At 49.9% G+C, this 20140-nt stretch overlaps 1 protein-coding gene across 3 annotated transcripts in view; it reads right to left on the minus strand.

Annotated features, from left to right (window-relative positions):
• Ptpn11 (protein tyrosine phosphatase non-receptor type 11) overlaps window positions 1–20140 on the minus strand; it is a 60115-nt gene that overhangs the window by 21969 nt on the left and 18006 nt on the right. For all 3 annotated transcript variants that reach the window (XM_021222713.2, XM_029533535.1, XM_029533536.1), the window contains exons 3-9: window positions 18107–18301; window positions 15190–15382; window positions 13021–13137; window positions 12389–12502; window positions 3998–4094; window positions 1982–2061; window positions 1719–1877 (exon numbers count right to left, since the gene is read on the minus strand). In XM_021222713.2, coding sequence (XP_021078372.1) covers window positions 1719–1877; window positions 1982–2061; window positions 3998–4094; window positions 12389–12502; window positions 13021–13137; window positions 15190–15382; window positions 18107–18301 — 955 coding nt within the window. The remainder of the gene's footprint in view (window positions 1–1718; window positions 1878–1981; window positions 2062–3997; window positions 4095–12388; window positions 12503–13020; window positions 13138–15189; window positions 15383–18106; window positions 18302–20140) is intronic.

The raw sequence follows: 20140 nt of genomic DNA on the forward strand, positions 1-20140 counted from the left end.
AAAAAAAAAAAAAAAAAAAAACACCAACCAAAACCCTGCACCATCACATGCCTCTCAGCTGCCAGGCTCAACTACCAAGAGTCCCATCTGTCTCAGGTTAGCTCCTATATGTGACCATAAAATTGCACTCAATTTTATATAAGCCAATAGAGAATATCCAAACAAAAACTCTAACCAGAACACAATTAAAATCCAAGTATCAAAAACCTATAGACTGATTTCACTTCGGAATGATGCAAAGATAGCACAGTCTTTAGAGATGTCTGCTTTCCTGGAGGTGCGACACACTGCGTTCAGGAACCTGCAGCATCCTAGGAGCTCAGCTCAAGGCCGGGAGGCTGGGGTGTGGGGTGGAACACAAAGGATGGCTAGGCAGCTGATACAAAGTAACACGCATGGGGGTGGAGGGGGCTCGCACAGGCCACAGTCTGTGAAGAGTTAAAGGCAAGAACAAGACTCCAGCTGAGCACTCCACGGCACAGAACAGAGGCTACAGGCCAATGTCGTGGAAGACACTACCTACCTAATCAAGCACCACCAAGAGGCAGAATGGAGCTACTGTGGGAAAGCATAGCTGGGGACGAACCCGGTGGAGAAGAACTCACATCAAAGTGACAGGAGGCTCTCTATGCTAGAGAGTGAATGGGTGGGACACAGGCAGCTGCAACCCTCACTGTAACAGCCCAGGAGTGCATCTGTCACCCGAGGAGCTCACTGTGGCATCGGTGTGCTCTGCTCCCATACGTCCCTCCTCCCTCCTCCCTCCTCCTTCTGGACCCAGCAGGGTAACACCTTACCTAACTTGCAGAAGAAAGAGTATGACACAAACAACAGAATTAGCACATATGGATGTTAAAACAGTGACTGTAAACACAGTCCCTGTGATCAAAACAGAAACATGTCAAAAGGAGACAGAAAATACTAAAACACCCAAGCAACATGTCTGGAACAAAACCACAATGGCTGCTGTGAACATGCACCAGCCCGGCCTGGGAGCAGCACACACCATAAAAGACCGGGCTGAGCAAAAGCCAAGTCCTGGCTCAGACAGAGGGAGAGAGATCCCGACGACGACGACACCACCACCACCACCACCACCATGCAGACAGGGACTGGGGGAGTGGCACTAAGGAGCCTTCTGTGTGGAGTGGGGACATTCCACAGCGCTCCATGAACTCCAATCAGAAAGCACCGATAAGCACGCTGGACTCATGGGTGCTCACCTGCATCCCAGCACTTAAAAAGGCAGGAGCATTAAAGGGTTCCTTTAAATTAAGGGGTTCCTACACAGAGCTCAAGGCTAGGCTGAACATAAAACACTGTATCTTTGAAAAGAAAAAGTTAGAAAAGAGAAGGAGAAGGCAATACACACACACACTGAGACCTATCCAAGCAAGCCTTCCCCAGGGGCCAGCCAGACCCACCTGGCACAGCCAATATTTTGTTGTTTGTTTGTTTGTTTGTTTTCTGAGACAGGGTTTCTCTGTGTAGCCCTGGCTATTTTGGAACTGCTCTGTAGACCAGGCTGGCCTCGAACTCAGAGATCTGCCTGCTTCTTTGTCTTGGGTGCTGGGATTAAAGCCACATACCACCACTACCCAGAAACACATTCAATAGTTTGAATAGTAAAGAATACTTTATCAGATGCTGGGCACACAGAGCCCAGAGCTGCTTGGGGGGTGGCGGGGGGGGGGGTCAGAAAAGATAACAGCGTGTACCTTCCCTCTCTCCACTTCCTTTGTGGTCATGACAATGACTCGAGAGTTCTCCTGGAACACCATCCGCCAGAAGTCATTCACGGTGTTCTGCAGGCAGCCTTGAGTGGCGATATAACTCTTTTTGGGTTTGGAATTGTTGCACTTGGTCTCAAACTCAGGCTAGAAATCAGGAAGAAAAGCCTTCAAGCATTTGAAAGACGGTGTCACGGGTATAAAGTGGCTTCCAACACATGGCCAGAAAACACAGCAAAAGTCGAGCTTACCATAATGATGTTTGCGTTGATGTAATCAGAAACAGGCTCATTGGGATCCCCATCGTGCAGAACGACCCTGGTATGATCAACTGAGGAGAAAGAGATGACCGCTGTCAGTCCTCAGCTTCAGCAGAAGCCAGCGGGGCTCAGGCCAAGCCAGTCTAACAATGACTTCCACAAGATCAAACGTCCAGTCAGCACATGTGCAACCCGCCCCGGACAGGTGCGCCACCGGGCTTTCCCTGTCTCGGGGATGCTCTGGGATACAGGCACTGGGTATGAGAACCATTTATGCTATCTTCGTAATGTCTTATAGATCCAAAATTATTTCAACCCAAAAGGTTTGGGCTCCTGATTGTCTTCCTATCTGGGTTTTGATGACAAAGACAGGGATTGAACCCTGATCCTTGCACATACATGCTAGGCAAACAGTGTGCCACTCAGCTATACCCCCAGCTGGTTTCTGGTTTTAAAAAGACTAAAGTACTAACAATAACGTCTAAGATTTTCAAAACCACCTAGGGAAAGAGAGGTGGGCCCGAGAACAGACGAAACAAAACTGCCCAGGAACTGGCTATTCCTGAAGCTGGGCAACAATATGTCAGCTTTTGTGGGTTGATATATTCCACATGTTCTATAACAAAAGGTTTCTTAAGGAGGCAGAGTAAAATACAGTGTCTGTAAGACAAGATTCATAAAGTATGAGTTGTCTTAATTCTGTACAAAAATACATTATTGGTATAGAATTCTGAATGCTCTATTAAAACCAATGTATTTTACAATGGGAATCAGAAGCAAGGCTGGATGTGTTTCATGGATAGAATTTTGATCTTCTGCCTCGTCTCATCCCCCATCTTTAAAGAAATGAGATGTGCACCTCAAAGGATGGTGCAGGCCTGGAATCCCGGCTACACCGAAGGATGAAATGGGAGAACCACAAGTTCAAAGCCCACCTGGACAACTTATGAAACTGTCTCAAAAAAAAAAAAAGGTTTTAAGAAAGGGGTTGGTAAGAAAAGAAAAAAAGAAAAAAAAAAAAAAAAAAAAAAAAGAAAAAGAAAGGAGTTGGTGATGTAGCCCTGGGTTGAAGGATCAGCAGACACACCGATTGGTGGTTAGCACAGCAGCAGGCAGCAGCAGACAGGTCATTTGAGAAACAGTAAGCAACTGATCCCTTCAGCTTTCCCTACAGCTGCACTTTACAGTGAGAACCTCCTTTGAGGGGGCGAAATTTAGAAATAAAAAGAATGAGGTCCTCCAAGTCCCCAGGACCCCTATTCAGTTCCACATGATTCTCTGCAAACTCTGGTTTGCTTGTCTCATGAGACAATGCCTCCTCCCGCTCCCAGCCTCACCTACACAAGTCAGACAGCCATGTGGAATGTACACGAACACACACGCACGCGCACATGCGCGGGTTTCTGACCAGAGCTGGGGCTGCGGCATGGCGGCAGAGTGCTTGCTCACCCTGAGTGGTGAGATCTGCCCTTCACTTTCCCAGCGCTCAGACAAAACAAGTGCCCTGCTTTCGTCTACTCAGTTCTAGATTAGGTAACATCAAAATGTGCAGCAGCGGAGTAAGCGCCAGCCTGTGCAATGATGGGGTCCTCACTGAAGGCCCCAGCCCCCCCATCACCGTGTGTATGGTTCAGGGGGCTCAGCTTTGGGTGTTCACAAGGTCCCTCCTTATCCCAGGAGTTGAGCCAGCAGAAGGTGACAAGCCCAGTAGGCTCCTTTCTCCGAATGGGAAACAAAGGCCCAGAGGAGAGGCACTTACCTCTGACTCACAGACCTGACAAGAGGAGCAGAGACACAACTCAGCCTGTGAGGCAGTTGCCTGAGTCTGACTCTGAGGCACGGCGAGCCTCAGGATTGGTAACACAACCAGGAGAGTACCACAGAGAGCCGCTACTGCAGCTTTCCTGGCATCAGGAGGGCATCAGTCCCACCATGGCTGGTTATGTTCGCCAGCATGTGACCCCAGAGCACACTGACAGCTCAGTAAGGCAGGAGACAGATACTCACAGGGCAGGATGTTTTTGTATCTGTTTTTGTTTTTATTTTCTTGTCTCTGTCCTTCTTTTCGGCTGTAGAGAAGTTTGCATTCCTGTTGTTGTAGCGTCTGGAAACAGAAAAGTACATTTTATCATGTATCAGATGTGCCCAGAAGAGGGAAGTGATGGCTCAATGGGTAAGAGCACATGCTGCACATGTGACGACCTGAGCTCAGTCCCCACAAACTACACGTGAAAGAGAGGAACGTCTGAGAGCTGTCCTCTGACCTCCACACACACACCATTGTAAGAGCCATCCATGCACACATGCACACACATATACATACACAAGTAAATCAACAGAGGGAGGGAGGGAGGGAGGGAGGGAGGGGAGGGAGGGACAACAAAACTCTACCCAGTCACTCAGAACAACTCTGGCTCTGCCACTCTATAGAGTCTGTCTAGAGACTATTTATCACCTGGAAAGATGGTCACAGTCACAGTCCCAGAGCGGGATGTGAGCCTCATGCTTACAACGGCAGCAGCACACTCACCAGGGAGAAACATGGACGGGAAGCTCAGGAATCCCTGCCTTCTTTCTTTGTTTCAGTGACCCGGCCTGTTTACCTAACTGTTTGTCCCTAAACTTGCTACAACAGGTGTAAGAAAGGCCTTTTCAGACACAAGGCCGGCACTGGTGCGAGCAGCTCAGGGTATGCAGACGGCACACAGTGTGGTCTTCAGCCCTAGACTATGGTCACAGGAGAGGCAGAAGCAGCTTGGTGTCACCAGACAAGACACCCAGCTTCGGGGTCCTCTGATGTCACGCCCAAGTCAGCACCTCAATGACAGCTGTGTCCAGAGCTGCTGCCCTACACTTCCCCCAGGAAACCTGGACAAAATGCAAGGAGTTGACCCAGAAGGAAAAAGCAGGGGGCGAGATGGACTCCAGAAGAAAGCGCCAGACAGCTCTGAGGGGCAAAGAACTGGGGACGCCATCAAGGAAAGAGAGAAAGCATAAAGGAAGACTGGCCCAGTCCAGAAAGGCCAGGCTGAGGCAGTCAGGGAGATTCGTTTCCAAAATGACCAAAAAAGTGTCTCTTTAGCTCTCAGCAAGCCTAGTTTGTTGGTTCTGTGGTGCTGAAGGTGGAGCCTGGGGTCTCTGATGTATGCTAGGCAGTTATCTGCCACAGAGCCCTTAAGCCGTTTTTGATAGAAAATCACAAACAGACAAATGAAGAGGGTAAGAGGCAGTTAAAATGAAAGTGTTCCTCTATGATGTGCCAAAAGGGAAGCTCACTGCAAGGAGAGAGAGGCAGAGCCATCCAGCACAACAAGGGAGCCTGCGCCACTTCACTTCACTTAGCTGAGGTTTCAAAGACGGGGGGAGGGGGTTGCTCAGGCTCAACATACAAAGTTCAGCCTTGGCACATGGTGCACAGTGCAAGTCTTTAGCTGGTGGCACCCGAGTAGAGAGTAAATAAGATCTGTAGGCCTGGACAATACAATGCTTATGAGTTCAGATCAAGTTATTAAAGCCATTTGCCTTCTGAGAGCTGGTGTTCCCTGACCTTGAGCTGGCCACCAAGGCAATGAGGTGGACAGGCCACAGGGATGGTATTCAAAAATAAGTGCATGCATTGAGGGGATCTGACCCTTCCTTCAGAAGCAGCCAGAGCGAGGAGTGGGGAAGGGGAGGTGCCCTGGCAATGGTGACAGAGAGTAAGGGCCTGCAGCTTTACTAAAACTTGACAGTAACTTGTAACCTATGATCCAAACTTCATGTGACATTTATTCATAAGGACATGTTACAACTCATCTCTGTAAAAGGTAGGGCCCTGCGCCTGCCTGGCTTATCTTAGCTCCTGCAATGAGGATGCTACCAAGAATGACCTTGACAAGAAAACTCAAGAGTGCCACATCAGGAGCTCTGTGCAACATTCCCCACTGCCTCTTGCACATGCTGTGGAGGTCCTGCCAGGCTGTGAGCCCTGAGGCCCCCAGGGGTCAAGCCCAAGCTCTGCATCCAGGCAGTTGGGTGCTGACTGATAGCCTTCAGGGATAACAAATGGATAACGCATACCCCAGCTTTCCCTCCATGACTCTGCAGCCCGTCCCTACACATGTCCAGGGCCCAGACTGCTCAGACTTCTTCAGCCCTACAACAAGGGCAGCTAGATAGCCAATAAGATCTCAGCAGCTGCTGGGCGTGGTGGCGCACGCCTTTAATCCCAGCACTCGGGAGGCAGAGGCAGGCAGATTTCTGAGTTGGAGGCCAGCCTGGTCTACAGAGTGAGTTCCAGGACAGCCAGGGCTATACAAGAGAAACCCTGTCTCGGAAAACAAAAAAACAAAAAAACAAAAACCTCAGGAGTTAGGACTGTCTCTCCTGTCTCCAGAGGCACTCCAGCTGTAGCTGAGATTGGCAGCTAGCCTCTGCCAGAACCACTTCCTTCTGGGCATCAGGCTAATGGGACAGGAGTCTGACTGTATCCCTTAGCCCTGCCCTACACCGAGGTTTGTGTTCTGCAGCGTCCTATTCACCAGCAGTCCTGTGAACCTGCACATCACTCAGCAACTGCACTGAAGACAATGCAAAGCCAGGCAGCAAAAAGAAAAACTAGGACACAGACAGGTGACATCATTCCCTGGGAATTACAACCAAACCATGAGCTCTCAGAAGAGCAGAAGTCTAAGCAGAGCCAGAGGTGGAGAGACACCATCCCACTATGCAATCTCAGGAAATGTGAGGAGGGGCTGGAGAGACGACACAGCAGTGAATGTCCTGCTGCTCCTCCACAGGACCTGGCCTTGGTTCCCAGCACCCACCCAGCAGCTCACAATTGGAGGGAATTAGATCTGATGTTCCAGGAATGCCTCTCCACAGGTACTGCATGCACATGGAACACAGGCATCTATGCAAGGAAAACACCCATACACTCAAACAGCTTGTGAAAGACAAAGCACTCATCTGTGCTGGTCTGGGATGGCTCTTCTGCAGGAGTCACGGGGCCATAGAGAAATGAAGGGAGCACTGGATAGCCCAACGCCAAGAAGGGCAGGGCGAGACTGGGCAGCACGTCTAGACTCAGCGCATGAGGAAGAGGAATGAGGAGAAATGAAGTCAGGAAACTGGCAGAAGACCGAGGGAGCAAGCAAGGCAGGGCAATCTCAGGTCAGTGGAAGAAAACACACATGGACAACTTGGAACGGAACATGAAACAGAAGTCCTCAAGCTGAAACCATCTGTTATCTGCCACCCATGAGGACATCTTTCTGACTTTTCTTGAGAGTCAGATTCTTGGTTCTTCACAATGAAAATGCCATGCTTCCAAAAGGAAAAAGGAGTCACTGAAGGTTCCTGAATAGACAGGCGCATAAGAAACGCTGAGATTTATACAAGGATGTTACAGCATCAGAGGCAGGGGATGCGATAGGGAAGCTCAAGTCTCCTCAAGCAGGAGACCTGAACATCAAGCTGAAACCCTCTCTCCATGCCCTGCCCACCCAAGCCACCCCACACAGGCACCATCTCTTCATGCATCTGGAGCCCACCTGGCTCAACGGTCAGAGAGGCCCAGTGCTCAGCAGGACACAGATCATGGAAATGCCTTCCTTTCCAAAGAAGGCAGACATGGGAGGGAACAACAGGACTTCCAGTTCTAGCCCTGGGAGCAAGAGAAGGAAAGTGCATCAAGGGGACCAACGGCCCAGCCTTCAGCTCCAGAGCAACGCGGAACTTCCAAAGCCATGGAGCAAAAGGAGCGCTCTGTCTCTACAGGAAGAGGACTAGTTTGGGAGGCACGAGTCTGAAGAGCAAAGATAGTAAGAAGCAGAGTAGAAACCCGCCCCAACCACAGAGTCAGAGCACTGAAGCATCGCACGCTTGTGTGTGCTGGATCAGTTAGGAGGAGCATGCAGGACGGGCAGCAGGAAAGGAAAGGAACAAAGCAGGGGTACGCTCTTGCTTCAAGATGCAAGGAAGGAAATGGGGAGCTGAGCAGGGAAGGGGAACAGAGAGGAAGAGAGGGATGGGGAGGGAGAGAGCCTGCCTCAGCAAGGCAAAGCATGGTGGTGGGTGCCTGGGAACCCAGTACTTAGCAGATGAGGTCGGCACAGGCTTGTCCAAATACTGAAAAGGGGGAAGGGTGCTGAAGGTGCGGCTCAGTTGGTAGTGTGTTTACGCAGCACACACGAGGCCCTTGGCCCAATCCCCAGCACTGCACAAACTGGCTACTTAGAAGGTAGAGGCAAGGAGTTCGAGGTCTCTCCAGCCTCAGGGAGCTTGAGGCTAGCCACCTGAGCTAGTTATACACAACCCTGCCTCAAATAACAAAAACCTCAATGGCATCCAAAGGGAGATGCCACACTAAAGAAGGCTCAAGACGGAGCTGGAGAGATGGCTCAGTGGTTAAGAGCACCGATTGCTCTTCCAAAGGTCCTGAGTTCAAACCCCAGCAACCACATGGTGGCTCACAACCATCTGTAATGAGATCTGATGCCCTCTTCTGGTGCACCTGAAGACAGCTACAGTGTACTTAGATATAATAATAAATAAATCTTTATAAAAAAAAAAAAAAAAGGCTCAAGATGAAAGGAGCTAAAAAGGAACAGAAGCTGCAGAAGGCCACTCACAGCTTGAGAAGCAGCAGTAACGTCCTCATCCTCCACAGCAAAGGGTACCAGAAGGAAAGAGATAGGGCAAATGTAATTCCAGAGCCAAGGCCAAAAAAGCCCTAAAGAGAACATGCCAGGTGGAGAGCTGTGCTGTCAGAAACTGGACAGAGCTCAGACCAAGTGAGGAGACCTCAGACCCCGACACTGCTGTGCCGGGGGCCTCCTGGGAATGCTCTGATTTGCCACTAGCCTGTGACCTGGAGCATTTGGGGCCTGCAGCTAGTCTGACTGGGGGCTGTCCTTTAATGTCAACTGCTTAGTCACCAAGGGAATATGTCCAGTAAAGATCACCAGCAAGAATTATCACTCCAGACAGCACCCCGGGTGCAGCTAAAGGCTTGTTTCTGTAAAGCATGGCTGCCTCTGAGGAGAGTCACAGTGCCTATAAACAGGACAGAGTCCCTTTGGAGACATGGGGGGCAGCAGCCAAAGGCCCTGGGGCTCCTCCCAGCCAGAGGCCAGCAGAGCTATCAGGCAGGACACATCAGGCACCCTCTGAAGGGAGAGACTGCACAGCAGAGAACCGAAATTACTAAGGAAAGGAGCTACAACACTGGGGAAGTAACCCCAGTAAAGCAATGTCCTATGGTTCTGTCTATTTGGGATTTGTTTGGGATTTGTCTGTTGGATTTTCTCGCCTTCGTCATGTGTTGAGATTTAATCAGAAACACTGAGTTCAGAAACTAAAGTCTTCCTGAAATCCAGCCTGTGAGCCTGAATCAGAATGCCTGGGGCATGAGGGATGTCAATCTCAGCTGCACACAGCCCAGAGTTCCATCGGGGACTCAGGGATGAAAGCAAGCTGTCCACCAGTGAAGCAAAGCCCAGTGCACTGCCCCATGCCACCACAGCATCAGTGGCACCGCCCCATGCCACCACAGCATCAGTGGCAGCCCCTCTGTCGAGTCTGGAGCAAGTGTCTTAACCCAACGCAGCTCTCTGAAGGAGCTCAGGTTCAACACATCCACAGAACTTTATCTGAAGTCTACTTGGGAGTCAGAGGGTTGGGAGCTGTCTGCTGGAGTCTGAGGTTATAAGGAACCAAGTGGAACTGTCCAGGACCCTCACTGCCCTGGTCACTTTCCTGGATGACACACACCCTCTTGTTCCCTCAGCAGTACATCTGCAAAGTACTCCCTTCCTCCAATAGACTCACAGGGGTTATCTGCTTCTCTGGATGTGCGATGCATTAAACCAACAGCCACACAGGTTATCCACAGATCCCTATGCACACGTATAATAGGAAGGAAGTACCCAGCTCGCAATAGGGACAGGGAGTGGGGAAGGCTCCCTGAGAAAACTCCCAGAGGGAGAAGCTGACGACTGAAGAGGTATCCAAAACAAACAAACAAAAACACGAAACAAAACTTGTAACGTGCCCCAAGTAAAAGCTGACGGGTCCACACCCGCTCCCTCCGGCCCCCCAATAACAGCCCTCACTGCGCCTCACGCTGCAGTCCAGGCTCCTCCGAAAGCTCATCAGAGTGCGCTGAGAAAGGGGAGACCCACCGCCACCCCAGCCCCAGTCAGAGCACACTGGGTCACAGGGTGCTGCACTGACCCTTCTCCGGGAAGCAGTTCTGACACGCTCATAACAGTGTTCTGCGGGTGAGGCGCAGGCTTCAGCTCAGGGACTGAAACTACAATGGGAGTAAACTTCCAACAACCTGAGTAGCCTTTCTCCCTTAGCCTCACGGCCCCAACTCCAGCCATGGGGCTCCTTAAGGCTGACTTCCCTGGAGAGGTGGGGACAATCTGAGATCTCATCTGCAGGACCCACCCCTCAATGCTCTGACTTACCGTACAACCCCAACAATACAGATGGGAACCTGACTGGTATGCCACACACAAAGCCACTTACTTTTTCTTTTATGCCATTACTGGTGTATAAAAGACGGGCTGAATTCATGTGTTGTGAAGGGAAGCCATCTACAATTTGTTTCCCATGGCCACTAAGCAAAGGGTGAGCCAGGGAGATGGTGGAACGTACTGGAATGCCAGCAGTTGGGAGGTGGAGATGAGGGACTAGCAGCTAGACAGATCCTGGGCAGGGAGGGAGATCGGGAAAGGAACACAGATAGCCATGGAGGATGACGAGACCCCAGCTTCTTCCTCTCCTGAGAGTGAGGTCTGGTGGGCGTTGGTTTCCCACGGCAGGGCCAACTTCTGGATGAAATGGTACAGACTATGTTCAAGGCAAACCTGAGCATGTCTACTGAAGCTGTAGTCTATCATCTCCTCTGTGCTACACTCAGAAGTCTCGGGGCTGGGGGGTTGCAAAGACGGCTCAGCATCTCCCCAGCTCCTCTTTCTCTCTTCACCCTCTTGTTGAAGATTATGTTAAAATATCCTTTACTTTATAGTAATTAAGACACTGGAAAACGGTATTTTATTGGCAATCAAGTATTTACTACTGGCTATGCATTTGAGGCAAAAGGTTCATTTTTATAGAAATATTCAATCTTGAAAAAAAGAGGAAGATAATATGGAGTGCTGCTAATTGGGACAGCACAGGCTCTGCCTGCACAAAGTCCTGTACTTGATCTGCAGGACCAATCACTAAATAAATTATTTAAAGATGGCCACATGGCTCATTCTGCTCTTATCAGACCTTCACTGACACCTTTATCCCTCCGTCTCTCAACAGGAAACTTTGGAATGGTGTTCAAAGGATCCACCCCAATGACTCGTATGAGACCAGACCCAAGTTCTAGTCCTTATGCATCACTGCAGAACCAGCACCAAGAATGTTCTAGAATGAGCCCGTCTCCGGGACTGAGATTATCAACATCTATGCTAAGGAGGGTGGACAATCGACTTGACCTCTCTGACCTCATACTCCTCTGTGGAATGGAACTAGCACCTCTCTCCAAAAGCTGTCTGGCACATGGTGGCACAAACAGCTATTGAATCCTCAAGTCCTACACAAAGCATGGACTAACCAGTCCTGTAAAACAGAAAGGAGGGAGAGGGAGGGGGAAATGGAGGAGGGTGCGTGTTAGCTGAATCCCAAACTATCAAAGAATAAATTTAAAATATCCTCTAAAGTGGGCATGGGATGGCAGACGCAGGCAGATCTCTAAGCTGGAGGCCAGCCTGATCTACTGAGCAAGTGCCAGGCAAGCCAGGGCTACATGGAAAAGTCCTGTCTGGAAAAACCAAAACAAAATATAAACATAGACAGTGCACAGACATTTATAGGTTTGTGTCATGTGCAGGCATGAGTGACATAAGGCATGTGACTATGGAGGGAAAGAGGCCAGAGATCTGTCTGTAAAGCTCTGGTCAAAGGAGCAAGGAGAGAAAGACAGACAAACCAGAGGACACACGGGTCGGCAGCATATGAGCGTACAGGGCCACAGACAGGCTCAGGGAGCAGGGCTCAGGACAGGTCAGCCCCTTAACTTTCCTGCTATGCTGTGAACTCACAGCCAGGACCCTTCTCCTGGCCTCACGCATGGCACTGAAGCTGCCGTTTGTCTGAAGTCCTCGGATGCCAGAGGAATTCTATCCTGCTTCCCTGGGGTTCTGCCAGTTGTCTGAACCAAAAAGTAAATGGAGCCGCTGGCATATCTGTCTGAGGCGAGCTGCCAATCCTTCCCAGGAACACAATGCCCCTCTGCTTCAAAAAAGCCCCTCAGCAACCGGCCACACACAACAAAGGCAGCCAGGCTCCAGCCCAGCCCTCTTACCTGTTCAAACATCATCTAATAGCACACAGAAAAGCAAGTTGTCAGTGACTTACCTCAAACTCTTCCCAAAAGCCCTGCTTGACTTTATCTGTGGTCTCAGCCAGCTTGCTTAACTCTCGAACCCGGCTTTCGATTTCAGCAGCATTGATACGAGTTGTGTTGAGGGGCTGTTGAGTTCAGTAGTGGTGGAAAAGGAGAAAGCATGCTTTAAACAGTATCAATGCAGAAAGAAAAAGACTTCACAGAAGCAAAGGCAGGAGGCACATCATCCCAAATGTGTGCGTGCGTGCATGTGAGGGTGTGCGTGTGTGTGTGTGTGCACGCGCGTGCGTGCGCGCGTGCGTGCGTGCGTGCATGTGAGGGTGTGCGTGTGTGTGTGTGTGCACGCGCGTGCGTGCGCGCGTGCGTGCGTGCGTGCATGTGAGGGTGTGCGTGTGTGTGTGTGTGCACGCGCGTGCGTGCGCGCGTGCGTGCGTGCGTGCATGTGAGGGTGTGGGGTGGTGGCGGTCACTGAAGCAAGCAGATCAGCTCCCCTTCTGGTCTGTTTCTCAGCTCTGTGGTAATCCCTGTGTGCTGAGTGTGCTCCCACCATGGTAAACGTGCCACCACAGGCCGGAAGCAACAGGGCCACGTGCTGTGGAATGAGCCTTGAGCCCCTTCCCCTGTAGTCCTCATGTAACCTGACCTGCTTGAGCTGCAGGACTGTGCCCAGAGTCTCCACCATGGGGTTCTTCTTGTAATGTTCCACCAGGTCTGTCAGAGAGTCAAAGCGCTCTCCCCCACCAACGTCGTATTTCAGCTCCTTCCAAAACCAAACGGATAGCGCTATTACCTCATGCTACATTCCTGTCTTCCCACCCACCTGCAGCCACTGTGTTCTTAGTGACATGAACCTGTACACAGACACAAGCGCCACATGTCTGTCTAGAGAGCATGATGAGAATAAGAGACATTTGTATCATGTTAACATACCTCGTGTCCACGTCATCACAGTGGAGCCACACTTGACAAGAGAACCCTGTCATTGGTGGCAGTGGATGAGGCAGGAGAGCCCCCCAGGAAAGCAAATGAGCCAAGAAAGGAGCAGGCAGACAGTGGTCCCTCATTTATATGTAGTATCCAAGGAAAAAAGGCCAAGATGGGGGCTGGAAAAGTGGCTCAGCGGTTAAGAGCACTGACTGCTCTTCCAGAGGTTCCAAGTTCAATTCTCAACAACCACATGGTGGCTCACAACCATCTGTAGTAAGATCTGATGCCCTCTTCTGGTGTGTCTGAAGACAGCTACAGTATACTCACATAAGTAAAATAAACAAATAAATCTTAAAAAAAAAAAAAAAAAGGCCAAGACACGGTGACAAGAGGTCAAATGGTGACACTGGTGACACGCAGACCCACAGATGCTCTGGATGGTGAACAGGCTCAGGAGCCCCAGTCAGCAGCAGACGACAACAGTGTTCCAGACTCTGGAGATTGGGCAGGAGGGCATCTGAAGGAGTGTGGGTGCACTGACCTGGCCAACTGCAGAAACCTCAACTGTATCCAACTGAAACCTAGAGACTGACTCCCAGAACAGAAAGCCCAACAGCAGAGCACTCTCAAGGACAGGAAGCAGCGGTGCTGAGGAGGCAGGGGCGGCAGGGGCAGCAGGGGCAGCAGGGGCGGCAGGGGCGGCAGGAGACTGCAGCTCAGTGGTGGGACAGGAATTAGGCTCTATCCCAGGACCAAAGACAACAAATGGCATAAAATGTAACTAAATCAAAATTAAATGTAAACTCTACCATGGCACAACACACTCCCATCACCTCAGATTCCTCACCATGCCTCTGCCCAGCATCACGTGATGTCACGTGTGTAGCCCTGATGCTGCACACTAGGGAATGTGACAAGAAAGCAGTCTGCGTGTGTTCAGAAAGACACAGGGTGCTTTTCTGAAGTCTGCTGACCCCAGGGGTGCACCCACAGACATGGGAGGGACAGTGCAGTGTCACCAGCCAATGGGCTTCAGGACAGTCATGGATCCACACAGCCTATCTCAGAAAGACACAAACAAAACAGCCAACAGAGAAACACAGCAACAACAAAAAGGAAAGAAACAACAACAGGGGCTTCGCACGATGCATGGTGAGTCGCACGCGGGGTGCTGCCGAGCAAGGATAGGACAGGCGGGGTGCCACTGTCCAGGGAGGACAGGACAGGCGGGGTGCCGCTGTCCAGGGAGGACAGGACAGGCGGGGTGCCGCTCTCTAGAACAGGACAGGACAGGCGGTGTGTCACTGTCTAGGAAGGACAGGACAGGCGGGGTGCAGTCGAGTAAGGACAGGACAGGCGGTGTGCCGCTGTCCAGGAAGGACAGGACAGGCGGGGTGCAGTTATCTAGGAAGGACAGGACAAGCGGGGTGCCACTGTCTAGGAAGGACAGGACAGGCGGGGTGCAGCCAAGTAAGGACAGGACAGGCGGGGTACCACTGTCTAGGAAGGACAGGACAGGTGGGGTGTCGCTGTCTAGGAAGGACAGGACAGGCGGCGTGCCACTGTCTAGGAAGGACAGGACAGGCGGGGTGCTGCTGTCTAGGACACGACAGGCGGGGTGCCGCTGTCTAGGAAGGACAGGACAGGCGGGGTGCCGCTGTCTAGGAAGGACACGACAGGTGGGGTGCCACTGTCTAAGGACACGACAGGCGGGGTGCCGCTGTCTAGGAAGGACACGACAGGCGGGGTGCCGCTGTCTAGGAAGGACACGACAGGCGGGGTGCCGCTGTCTAAGGACACGACAGGCGGGGTGCCGCTGTCTAGTCCTCTCAACAGAAGTCCCCAGTGCAGCTGCCACAGGCCCACGGTCCCCGTGGCACTCTACCTGACAGCGGATCATGACGTGGGTCACTTTGGACTTCCCATCGTTGCTCTCCCCTTTGTCGTCACCAGTGCGCACTGAGAGAACGAAGTCTCCGGGGTGGCTCTGGCTCTCTCGGACGAGGAAGCTGCCATGTTTGCCCTTCTCCGTCAGCAGCTTCTCTGCTTCTTTTCCAGACAAGTGACCGTGGAACCACCTATGAACATGTTTGACAGGGAACAAGCTGAGCTTCAGAGGCGGTGCGTGAGTGTGCACAGCATGTTTTCACGGACACACAGCTTCCTCCAGAGGGCACTGTCTGACAGGCAATCTACATCTCGGACAGGAAAAATGACAAAGATATGTTAAAAATGACAACTAAAGTTCGATTTTCTTTTTTGAGGCAGTCTCACTGTGTGAGTCAGGGTGGTCTTGACTGCCCTGCCTCAGGCTCCTACGTGCCAATATTGGGAGCTGTGAGTGTGGCCACCACATCTAGCCTCCACTAAATCTTTTAAAGGAGCCCAGAATCATTGGAAAACTGCCCACAAGACAATGATGGTGCATACCTTTAATCCAAACACGGGGGAGGCAGAAGCAGGTGGATCTGAGTTCTAGACCAGCCTGGTCTACAGAGTGAGTTCTAGGACAGCCAGAGCAACATAGAGAAACCCTGTCTCAAAACCAAACCAAACAAATAAACAAATAAACTATATCCTCAATGCTTCCTATTTCCTTTTAAATCTCCTTTTGGTTTTTTTTGGGTTTTTTTTGTTTTTTTTTTTTTTTTTGGTTTTTCGAGACAGGGTTTCTCTGTGTAGCCCTGGCTGTCCTGGAACTCATTCTGTAGACCAGGCTGGCCTCAAATTCAGAAATCTGCCTGCCTCTGCCTGGGATTAAAGGCGTGTGCCACCACGCCCAGTTAAATCTCCCATCTTTTAAAAACACAATTTGACTTTTTTTTAGTGCCTAACCCTAACAAAGCCAGTTGTTGCATTACAGCCATTTATTGCTGAGGTAAGAAAGTTACAACCTGGCTGGTGGCTTATAATTCATGTGCACTGCTAGTTTTATGTCAACTTCATAGACGCTATTGTCATTTGGGAAGAGACAGCCTCAAATGAGAAAATGTCGCTACCAGACTAGTCTGTGAGCTAACCTACTGCACATCTTAATTGATGACTGATGGGGGAGGGCCCATCACTGTTTCTAATGCCCCCCCTTGGCTAGTGATCCTGGGTACTATAAGAAAGCAAGCCAAACAAACCAAGAAGGCAGGCCAGTAAACAGCATCCCTGCATGGCCTCTGCATCCATTCCTGCTTCCAGGATCCTGCCTCCAGTTCCTGCCCTGACTGCCCTGGATAACGGACTATGAGCTGTAAGGTGAAGTAAGCCCTTTCCTCCCCGAGTTGCTTTTGGGTATAGCATTTTATCCCAGCAACAGAAACCCTGACGGAGACCCCATCCACTGAGGAGAGGAGGCAGAAGTCATCTGCAGCTGCACAGCCGTCTGGAGACAGCCCAGCCTGCATGAGGCCTGGACTCCAACAGCAAACAAACAAGTCATCAGAGATACAGGGTCACATGAAGCTGCTCCTGCTGTGCCACTAGACACAAAGGGATCTTTGCTGTAAGTTCATCCAAAGCATTTCAGATTTCTCCCTATTTCCAACCTAATCATACATGTCTCTTGACTCTGCTGCCCAGGTCTTCAAACTACACTGGGCTATCCAGGCAAGCTTTAATGGTGCTCCATCCTGGAGCAGGGACAGGGGTTTCCTTAACAGTGTGAGTTCCCACAGGCAGAGAGAGCAATGTCTACATGGGACCTAGATATCTGTCCTTTAGCTAGTGTGCTAGAGAGTCTTGATGCAGACTGCCCAGCGCCATCAGACGGCAGACTCTAAGACCAAGGCTCTTAAGTTGTCACAGAAACACCCTGACACAGTCACTCGAATGCCATGGCTTTAGGTAAGGAAGAAGCTAACCCTAGCAGTAACACTCTTCACCACAGACTTGGTAGCATTCTCCCATCCACATGCCCCTGGAAAGGCACGTGCAGATCTAAAGCGGGTGGAGACAGCTTGAGGCTACAGTGGTAGCCAGAGAAACAAATTACTAGCAGGTAGGACAGAAAGCTGGGAAAGGCAAGACCCAGGATCTGCAGTGAGAGAGGAGACGGCAGAAGCCAATGCCAGGATAAATAAAGCCAAGTACCATCTCTCAACTCCCTCCCCAACACCCCAACACCCCAAAGCACAAGGAAGAGCTCCACAACATGGCGGTTCTCTACAGACACAAATGTGCTACACATTTGGGAGAGATGTTAAAAAGCTGATGAAAAGCTAGTCCTTCAGGGCTCTGCTTTTCCACTTCTGGGCTTAGCCTGACCTCTATTGGTACTGTTGCTAAATAACTGGTCAGAGCACCTTGTAGCAACACTATTTTGGCATCTCAAGCTCCATGTTCTCTGCCCCAACTCCCAAAGCTCATCAGCTGTTGATAAAAGTTACAATTAAAGCATATACTAAATCTACCCGGAGAAAACGTAGGAGCCCTATAGAATCTGTGTAAGGAACACTGCCTGCAGCTGCTGCAATGAGGGTGTTCTGCCAACACTCTGACACCGCGGGCAGGGCATGTAGCTCAGTGTATAGAGTGCTTTGCTAGCATGCACCAAGCCTGCGTTCAATCTCTAGGACCATGTAAGCCAGGCGTGGCGAAGCATGCCTGTAACCCTAGCGCTAACTCAGGGGGTAAAGGCAGGGTCAGGAATTCAGTCATCCTCAACTACACAAGCTATACAATGAGTTCCAGGCAAACAAACAAAAACACATCTTAAAAACGACAGCATGAGGGACAGACACCAGCCTCTGGAGTCACACAGATCGTATGCACTGCCCTGGAGTGCAGACCTGTGCCACTAAGATGTCACTGACCTTTCAGAGGTAGGGTCTGCACAGTTCAGCGGGTACTTGAGCTCGATGACATCTCCATTTTTCTCTTTCAGCTGCCCATGGTGTTCCATGTAATACTGGACCAGTTCAGCCAAGGTGGCAAACTTCTCCCCACCATAGAGGTCATAGTAGTCCCCAGTGTTCTGAATCTTGATGTGGGTAACGGCTCCATTTCTTCTAAAATAGTCCATTGGGAGAAGGCATATCAAAGAGTTGGAAAAAGGGACCTCACATTCAGTAGAAGATTTCATCCAAACACCAGAACTAACCCAAAGGAAAGATTTAACCCATCCCTGAAACTAGAGGTCAAACAACCCCATCAGCTATGGCAAGCCACAGCACTGTCTACGCCTGGACCCTGTGGAGAGTCTACTTTGAATGGCTGGCCTATTTCGTGGTCTAGGTTAATTACTGTCCTTAACAATCAAAGACACAAAATTCATTCAAATGAAACACCCACTCACCTTGTCATGTAGCAACTCATAATCATTTTGTTCAAAGGCAATAAAGTTGAATAGGTACCAAAAGATTTTTAAAAATAGACAAATAAAAGATGGAAACTCAAAATATTTGCCATAAAAATATATCAACAGGACCTGAGTTGGGCTGGAGAGATGGCTTAGTGGGTAAGAGCACTGACTGCTCTTCCAGAGGTCCTAAGTTCAATTCCCAACAACCACGTGGTGGCTCACAACCATCTGTCATGGCATCTGATGCTCTCTTCTGGGTCTCTGAAGAGACTAACAGTGTATTCACGTACATAAAAGAAATAAATCGTTAAAAATATATCAGCAGCCAGGCACTTGGGAGGCTGCAGCAGGAAGGCACGGGGCTACAGAGCAAGACCATGTTGAAAATAAGTTGTGAAAGCTTGCTTTTAAATGTGTAAATATTGCCTAAAGAGTATGATGATGCACACCTATTATCCCAGTACTTGGGGGCTGAGCCAGGAGGGTCAGAAGTTTATCTTCAGCCTTCTCTGCATAAGATCAAGTCTCAAAAAACACAAAACAAAACAAAAAGACTCAACACCAACAACAATCAACAGGACCCAGTAAGATGGCTTAGTGGGTAAAGGGGCTGACCTGCAAACTTGATCTGACAACCTGAGTTTATCCCAAGAAGGAGATGCACAGAAGGAGAGACCAACCCCCAAAGCTGTCCTCTGACCTCTGACCTATAGCCATTCATGCCATTACTTACATTACTTATACACACACACACACACACACACACACACACACACATTAAAAAAAAAAAAAACAACTACATTTAAAAAAACAACTATTTTTTTTAATTAACACATTAAAATTTTTTTAATGTTTAAAAACCTCTGGAGGTGGTGAGCTGGCTCAGCAGAAAAGCCTGACAGTCACAGCTAGGTCCCTGAAGCCACGGAAACTCTAATGTGGAGGGAGCTGACACGCACAGAGAGCACATAACAATGGACAAGTATTCTTAAGACCTGATGAGTAACGCAAGTCTCATATGCACTCCCTGGCAGGTAACACTGTCCAGTCAGTGCTGACATCTCCTCTACCAAGGTCAGAATGTGCTTAGTCACCCTTACTCTCAGGGACAAATGTCACAGTCCTGCATCTTTCTTCAAAGGACTCAAGGAGTCCATGTGTTAGCATATGCTTTTAATCCTAAAACAGAGGCAAGTAGATCTCTGTGAATTCAAGGCCAGCCTGATCTATACATCAAGTTCCAGGCCAGCCAGCCTCATCTAGTGAGGCCCTATGGGATGGATGGATGGATGGATGGATGGATGGATGGATGGATGGATGGATGCTTCCTAAGTCCCAGTGAGATTCTAAATAAATTTTCAAGGAATTTATTCATCTGTTCATGTGAACAGTAAGGTCTATAAAAATCAAACCCATTTACTGCAGTTTGAACAGCTACAAAAGGCATACAGACACTTGGGAGGCAGAGGCAGGCGGATTTCTGAGTTTGAGGCCAGCCTGGTCTACAAAGTGAGTTCCAGGACAGCCAGGGCTGTACAGAGAAACC

This window comes from Mus pahari, chromosome 23 (assembly GCF_900095145.1).
Source record: "Mus pahari chromosome 23, PAHARI_EIJ_v1.1, whole genome shotgun sequence".
Lineage (NCBI taxonomy): Eukaryota > Metazoa > Chordata > Mammalia > Rodentia > Muridae > Mus > Mus pahari.